Here is a 7,691-nt window from a genome sequence, read left to right as displayed (position 1 = left end):
CAAGTTCGACGAGACCATCTGGCTCGGCGTCGACGAGGGGCTCGAGGCGTCGCTGCGCCGCATCGTCAAGGGCCTCTGCCCCATGCTGGGCCTGCCGATGCCCGACGACGCGCGCATCGAGGCCGCACTGGCCAAGGCGGTCGAGTACAAGCCGGCGGTCAAGCGCGAGACAAAGTCTGAAAAGAAGAGCGCCGGCGGTGCCGGCGACAAGGACGCCGTCGAGGGCACCGGCGGAGCGGAAGCGGAAGCGGGAGCGGTGGCCAAGGCCGGCAGCGGCGGCGGCGGTGGCGTCAAGGTGCGGTACTATGGCATCGCCGTCGAGCTTGACCTTCACGCTGTGCTCGGCAAGCTCTTCGACGAAGGGCAAAGCAGCGATGCATCGTCCGAGGCGATAGCGAGCGGCCGCGAGTTTTTCCACCAGCTGCGGCAGGAGAAGCGCATCACGCTCCGCCCGCACATTACCTTGGTGCACTCGGCCGCCGTGGCAAAGGAGCAGGAGTCTCAAAGCATCACCAACCCCGAGGCCGCCGAGACAAAAGACGCGCCGGCCAAGCAGGCCGAAGACGTCGCCGGCGCCACAGCACGGTGGGAGCGGTACGCGGACCTCTGCCGACCCTCGAACGACGTCGTCGAGTTCGACATGGTGCTCGACCGACTCATCTGGGACGGCCGCGTCATGGCGCTGTCGGTTCGCGACGTCTCGTCGGCCTCGGTGCCCGACTTCGAGGCGGTCCAGGGCGGCCGTGGCGGGCAGGGTCAGGGACGGTGGCGCCCGCACGTCACGGTCGGTACGGCGGCGCAGGATATCCGACCCGTCGAGGCCAATCGGGCGCTGATGGAGGCCGAGGATGGCAAGCAGGGCGTCTTCCAGATCCCGATTGGCCAAGGGGGCACGGGCGTGAGGGCAAAGGGCCGGCTGCAGGGCATGAACCACTGAGTCGAGCCGTGGGCGCGGAGGGCAGATGAGGGTTGTGTTGGAAGGCATGTCGCTGGGTAGCGTAGCGTAGCGTAATGTAGAAGGGCGAGCATCCGAGCAAGGACGCCGAAGTTGACCACAATCCAGAGAGGCCAAGGTCTCATGCACAGAGGGAGGGAGCGTGTGGGTGGATGGCCTGCTGCGACGCACGCGAAGGGGCGCGCGCACTGCTGCGGGCTCAGAACGAGGGACCCTCGGTCATCTGCGGCAGGCTGGCGGCTGCCATGGCCATGGTCGACGACACGGCGACGACGTCGAGCATGAGGGCCACGACCCAGCCCCTAAAGAGGGCGCCGAGACCTTCCTCGCGGACGATCGAGGCAAAGGCGTCGGGGATGCCCGTGTACCTCTTGGGTCGCAGGACAATCTTGCTGGCGCCCTTGTCGCCGGTGCCGGCCGAGGCAGATGAGGCCTCCACGTCCGATGCCGCCGGGGTGGCCGTGTCCTGAACCGAGAGGCGGATCGAGACGGTCCTGAAGGCCATGGCCGAGAGGCGGAGGGCGACGCCGCCGAGGGCCCAGAGGGCAGCGTTGAGGACGTCAAACCCGAATCCGCGCGGCGAGGGGGGGAAGTGCTGCGGGGCGGCGTAGGAGAGGATGGGGAGGCCGGCCTGTGCGACGACGAGGTTGGCGGCCGCCGAGAGGATGCCGTGACCGAATTCGAGGAGCGAGACCGAGGGGAGGAAGAGGGATGCGACGCCAGACTGGGCGACGCGGTCGCTGGCCTCGTTGACCCGCTGCTTTGCCTCTGTGGCGGCGCGCGACGACGACGAAGACGAGGTGTCGACGTGGTGGGCCGAGGTGGTGCGGGTGGATGCGTTCCAGAGGGCCGAGACCGAGGGGAAGATGGGTGCCAGCTCGCGGCAGCCGGGGGCAAGGAGGGTGCGGTAGAGGAGCGAGGTGAGGGGCTGGAGGACGACGCGCCAGGTCGAGGTGGCGAGGGCGCGGTGGGCCTCAAACGGCAGAGCGTCCCTCCATACGACGCCGGTGGGTGCACCGAGGGTGGGCGTGGGCAGGACGGCGTTGAAGAGGGAGGCGTAAGCGGGGAAGAGGGAGACGTAGGCGACCGAGTAGAGGAATGAAGGGACGGCGCCGCGCAGCAGCTCGAATGCGCCCTGGGGCGACGACAAGAGGTGGTGCTTCAAGGTCGAGTAGAGGCTGGTCAGGCGCACGCTGCCGGGCGCCGAGAGGGCGGCGGGCGAGTTGGGGAGGGGCTGGTAGTTTGCCTTGTACGTCACCTCGGTCACCTCGTAGGGGTAGGTGACGAGCGCCGAGGTGGCCACCTGGAGGCCGACGGCGGCGATGACAGACATGGCTGCAGGTAGAAGTGGGTGCGGATAGATGGACGCCGAGTGGGTGGATGGGCGGCGGCGGCGTTGTTGGTGGTGGTGGTGGTGGAGAAAGGAGGAGGGGGCGGAGGCGAGGCGACCGAGGTGTGCCTGGCCCTGACGCTGGCCGTGGCCCTCTGACGGCACCCTGACTGACATCGCCTCGCTGCTTTTTCCGCCCGGCGCGCCCTTTTCACCTGGCTTGCACATCGGCAGGTGGAGGAGGGTGGCAGGGGCCAACACACCGCTCAGCGAGCTGCCGCCTCACCGCCCGGCCTGGACTGGCCGCGGCGACATCGACCCGCCGCGCCACGCCCTGGCCACAGGGCCAAAAGTGCAGCGTGACTCTGGCGGCCGAAACACACGCGACGGCACACCACCTGGAGCTCCCAACAGACCAGATAAGAAGGCGGACAGCGGGGGAACCATGCAGGATCAATTGAAGATAAAAGTACACGGGATGAAGGGATCAACACGGCGGGCCACCCAAAGAGGGGCGCGCATCGCCATGTCGGACGAGGACGGAGGGGGGAACAGGCCAAGACCGAGGGTGACAGCAGGCAGGGGGGGGGGGGGGAAAGCGACAGGGATGCGAGGGAGGAACAGGTATCCGCCAGAGTCGAGGCGCAGCGGCCACGCGTGACAGAGCCAGAGGGAGGGGAGCGGACCAGGAGACGGAGGAACCCTTGAAGAAAGCCAATGACAGGAGAGAGGGGGAAGAGGTTGCGAGGGCGAGGGCGAGAGCTGAGAAGCGGGACAGGAAAGGAGAGACGGACCAAGAGGACCCAAAAAAGCAGACAAGGCGCCTGGGTTCGACGGACCAGGCGAGCGCCGTGGAGCGGCGATGTCGACGGCGAGAGAGCGGGGATCGCCACCCGTATACGGATCAAGCGTCAAAGTAGAAAAGCTTCTTGCGATGCTGCGGAGGCGCGGGACCGCCATCGGCCTGGCCGTCAATCGGCGCGCCCTCGCTGTCCTCGCGCTGCGCTCGGCCCGTCAGGTGCTTGGCCAGGCCGCCAGAGTCAAGGCCCCAGCCCTGGTCATAGACGTCGTGCGTCTCGCGGTTCGGCAGCTGAAGCACCGGGTACGTCTTGAGCCCGGGGAGCGCCTCGTAGCTCCAGGTGTTCTGGCTCGACGCGGGACGCTCGGGCTGTGCAACGGCGTGGGCCGGACCCAGGCCGCCGCTGGCGTCGCCGGCTACCTCGTGGGCATGCTGCTGGACGCTGGCGGCGGCGCTCTGGCGGTGGCCGACCGCCGAGTCGACGCCCATCGAGCTGCGCGATCGCGGCGGCGGCATCATGGCCGCACGGCTGCGCTGAGCCTGCGTCATGGCGCTGTTGGGGCGCGGAATAAAGTCGCCGCTGGTCAGGTCCTGCGAAGTCATCTCGCCGCCGTCCTCGGGCACGCTCGGCGTGGGGCTCCGCTTGATGAGATGCGGCATCGTCGAGTGCCGTCCGACCACGGGCGCGTGCCCGTGAGGGTGGGCTCCCAGCATGCCCAGCGTGCCCAGCTGCAGACTCGTGTTGTGACGGACCGGATGGGCTCCTCGTTGAGCGCCGTGGGCGCCGTGCGAGACTTGATGATGACCGTGGCCGTGGCCGTGGCCGGCGTGGTGAGAGTGGCGATGGGCGGCGTGCTGGGTGGCACGGGAAGCGACGGCGGCAGCGTGGCCATAGCCGATCGACGTGCTGTGGTGGTGCTGGGGATGGTGGTGACCACCGGTGCCAGGCAGCTGAGCCGACAGGGGCGCTGCAGCGATCGAGGTCATTGCACCCCAGCCCAGGCCCTTCGCCCGGGGCGAGGTGCCGGTGCTGTAGTAGCCCGCCGCGCTGCCAGGTCGAGACGGGCTGACGATCGTGCGGCCGTCGGCCCCGACAATGGGAGGGAAGGCGCCCTGGAACGGGCTCCTCATCATGGCCGCCGGGGAAGGTGGGCCGTTCGAGTGGCCGACAAAGCCTGGCGTGGTGGAGCGGTGGGGCGGCACCGCGACGTGCTGGACGACGTTGGAGCCCGCGCTGCCGACCACCATCTGCGGCGTGGTGCTGTGCGTTCGCGGTCGACCATGGCTGGTGCCGCGAGCGCTGTGCGGCGCATTGCCGTAGAGCAGGTTGGTGCTGCTGCTGTTGCGGCTGATGGGCGCCAGCAAAGGGGGCAGCACGTGGATGTCCCGCGACCGTCGCTGCCGGCTGGCCTCCTTTCGCTCTTGCCGCCGGCGAGCCTTTTCCTCGTCGGCGGCGGTGGCCACACGCGACAGGCTTCCCTCGCGGCTGCGAGACTCGGGGCTGGCGCCGATGGCAGTGTCCGTGGCGCTCCTGTAGGAGCTCCCTTGGACACCGAAGTTGTCTGTCGCATCGCCGGGAATCTCGCCGTGGCCGATCTCCTTGACAAAGGCTGGGACTCGGCCGCGGCGGATGGTCGGCTTGGCCACCAGGCTCTGTGTTGGCGTGGCATCGGGCCGCTCCTTGTGCTCTGGCAGCGAGGAAGAGGCCTCAGCCGGTGTTCGCGAGGAGCCCTGCGAGCTCGTGCCTCGCCGCAGTGGCGCAGCGGGCTCGCGGAACTGCACCGTCGAGCGCGACGACGAGGCTGGCCCTGTTCGAGCCCTGGAGCCCTGATCCATGACCGCATGCTCGACGGATCCGGCTTCCTGGACGCCGTCGTCTCCTCCGCGGCCGCTCTCGAGGTCACCCATCCGGTCAAGCTCGGCGGGTGCGCCACGAAGAGTGGCCCAGGCCGACGAGATGGAGCGGAACCAGCCGCTGTTGGAGCCCGATGTACCCGTCGAAGGGCGACGTTCGGCCGTCGCCGTGACCGGTCCGAAGAGCGAGAGCCGCCGGGAATGTTTCGGCGGGTGGTCATCGTAGAGGCTGGTCGAGGCGTGGCGCTGGTGCGCGCGCGTCTGCGCCAGCTTGAGACTGCCGACGGCGAGGCTCAGTTCGTTCATGGATCTGCCCTCTCCGCCATTCCGGCGGCCCTCGGCATCCCGCGACGACGTCCTGCCCATACCCTGAGCGATGTCGATGTTGGCCGTGGTGGCCCGCTTGTCTGATGCGGCTGCGGCGTGCGAGGATTGGCCGGATTGGTGGCGCTGGCGCGCGTCATCCTTCTGACCCGATACGGTGATGCTGCTGGAACCAGGCAGCGTGTTCTCGCTGCTGGCCAAGCTCCTCGACAGGAGGGAGGCATGGGTCGCGGCGACACCTCCGGCGAGGGCGGAGGGCGGGCTGCCGACATGCTCGTTCCAGACATCGACCGACGGAGCCGCATGCTGGTGGACGCTGCTGCCGCGAAGAAGGTTGAGCGGGCTGGTGGCAAAGCTGGCGGCCGACGCACTCGCCGTCGAGGTCGACTGCGCGCGGCTGTTACGTGTTGCCGCGCCGCCCGAGCTGAGCTCCGTGCGATGTCCGGCGCTGTGCGTTACCGTCGGCACCGGCATCACCTGCGCGTCGACGCCGGATGGGTGTCGATCCGATGACAGAGGGGCGAGCGGCTGCTGCGACATCATCGACTGCCGCGGCGTGATTGCGGGCGTCGCGGTGACGGTGGTCCGTCCCGAGTTCAAAGACTCGCTGCCGTGGGCGCGGACTGGCCTGCGCGAAGGACTGGTCCGCTTGATGGTGCCGGACCCGGTCGCCTCGGACGGGCGGCGCAGCTTGGGCTCCCATAGGCTGACGTGGCTGCCGGAGCTTTCGGTATCGGCGGTGCTGGCGCTGCCAACGGGGCCAGTGGAGGCCGTACGGGGAGGAGGGCGGACGGTGGCGGCAGCAGAGGGTACCGGGTTCGAGCGGTGTCGGTCGGCGTCGTGGCCTGCGCCGTCGCCCGGCCTCGATCGCAGGCTGGAGGTCGAATCGCGCTTGGCATGCGACGGGTGGCCGGGGACCGCGGGGAAGTAGCTGTCGACGGTTGGGGAGCTGCCCGGCGGGTGAAGGTTGAGAGGCGTCACGATGCGACCGCTCGCGGTCCTCATCTTCTGACGGGTGGCAGGCCGACCGTAGATGTAGCCGCCCGAGCTTTCCGTCGTGTCGCTGGCGCCGCTGGGAACGGTGGCTCCGCCGGCGCTGCCGCCGTCGGCGCACTTGTCGAGGCAGTCGGCGCACATGCACTCGCTCTCGGGCGTCCCGGTGACATAGGGTATCGAGACGGAGCTGAGGCTCGTCGACCGGGGCCACTGCGAGGCCGCCGGTCCGACGACCCAGCCACCGCCGCTCACCCACGCGGCGGCCGGTGCGACTGGCTGCAGGGGTTGCGAGAGGTACTGGGTCAGTTCGCCCAGGCCCGTGGAGCGGTTCTGGTCGATTGCGCGGCAGCGCTCGGAGCAGTAGAGCTGTGTCGGTGCGCGCTTCTTTTCCGCCATCTCGGCCTGTTGCTGCTTGAGCGCTGCGGGCGTCAGACCGCCGAGGAAGCCGCGAGACTTTGGCTTGACCGGGCCGCTGCCGGTGCCATCGTCCGACTTGGTGGAGCTGGGCCCGCTGCCGCTGTGGTTGAGAGACTTGACGCTGGCCGAGGATCCCCTCCGGCTGATTGCTGGACTGCGGCGGCCGGGGCCTTTAGCTTCCTGGCCCGACGAAGCCTTGCCCTTGCCCTTGACGTCGTCCTGGGTCGGGTGGAGCTTGGTGGTGGGACGCAGCTCGCTCAGCGCATTCAGACGGCTACCCGCGCTGCCGGTGCGCTTGTGCGGTCCGAGTGGGCCGTTGGGGCCGCGCGCATGCAAGCGGCCCGCCGAGTTGGTGCGCTTCAGGTCGGCTCCTTTGTTGCCGTTGCTGCTGGTGTTGGAGGTGGCGGCGGCGCCCTTTGATGCGGCGTTCGGCCCATGCGGATTCTGCTGCTGCGCGACGTCCGAGCCGCCGTCCGGGCCGCGAGCCTTTATCGTGCCCGATCGGCTCTTGAGGCTGGTGTGCGGGGTCGGCGCTGCTTCGGCCGCGCCCGCCCCGGCCAGACCCTCACCCGGTTCGATGAGGCAGTCGCAGGTGGCGCAGTAGTTCTGAGTCCACAGCTCCTGGCCGTCCATCTCGAGGGCGGCGTCTTCATCGCTGCTGTCGTCGTCGGTTGTGGTCTCGTCTTCGTCGTCGCGCGCGGTCGGAGGTGGCAGGGGTTTGAGCTTGTTTGACCGGTCTGCCCCTGGAGGCCGCTGGTGGCCCGAAGGTGCGACGGCTGGCATCTGGGCCGGAGATGCCCGCGTCGAGGTCCGCAGTTCGATGTTGGCCTTCTGTGCGGGGGCGGCGGAGAGGGGTCGCCGTTGCCTTCAGCAGGTGGCGAGGGCGAGGACGTTGGCTAGGTGCTGGTGTGAGGTGGAGATAGGACAGGAGGGACCGCGGTGGTCAGGTTGCGAGTGTCGAGGAGCAAGCAAGGTCAACGGACCGGATCGCGCTGCAAGAAGGCGAGGGAACGGAG

General features: G+C 69.0%; 3 protein-coding genes across 3 annotated transcripts in view; 1 reads left to right on the top strand and 2 right to left on the bottom strand.

Annotated features, from left to right (window-relative positions):
- The window catches only part of PFL1_02870 (uncharacterized protein), a gene marked incomplete at both ends in the record, with an annotated part of 3,404 nt that extends 2,467 nt beyond the window's left edge, over positions 1 to 937 (top strand). The window contains one exon of the mRNA XM_007880383.1: positions 5 to 937. Coding sequence (XP_007878574.1) covers positions 5 to 937 — 933 coding nt within the window. The remainder of the gene's footprint in view (positions 1 to 4) is intronic.
- Positions 938 to 1,154: 217 nt separating this feature from the next.
- PFL1_02869 (uncharacterized protein) lies at positions 1,155 to 2,288 on the bottom strand (the record flags this gene model as incomplete). The annotated part of the gene is made up of 1 exon (XM_007880382.1): positions 1,155 to 2,288. The coding sequence occupies one exon, from the start codon at positions 2,286 to 2,288 to the stop codon at positions 1,155 to 1,157; it is 1,134 nt and encodes a 377-aa protein (XP_007878573.1).
- Positions 2,289 to 3,189: 901 nt separating this feature from the next.
- On the bottom strand, positions 3,190 to 7,458 carry PFL1_02868 (uncharacterized protein; the record flags this gene model as incomplete). Its single annotated transcript, XM_007880381.1, has 1 exon — positions 3,190 to 7,458. One exon carries the CDS (start codon positions 7,456 to 7,458, stop codon positions 3,190 to 3,192), a length of 4,269 nt encoding a protein of 1,422 aa, XP_007878572.1.
- Between the last annotated feature and the right edge of the window lie 233 nt (positions 7,459 to 7,691).

The sequence above is a fragment of the Pseudozyma flocculosa genome (genome assembly GCF_000417875.1).
Source record: "Pseudozyma flocculosa PF-1 unplaced genomic scaffold scaffold00008, whole genome shotgun sequence".
In the NCBI taxonomy this organism is placed as follows: Eukaryota; Fungi; Basidiomycota; class Ustilaginomycetes; order Ustilaginales; family Ustilaginaceae; genus Pseudozyma; species Pseudozyma flocculosa.
Note: the sequence above shows the minus strand (reverse complement) of the source record. Positions and strands in the feature narration are given on the sequence as shown.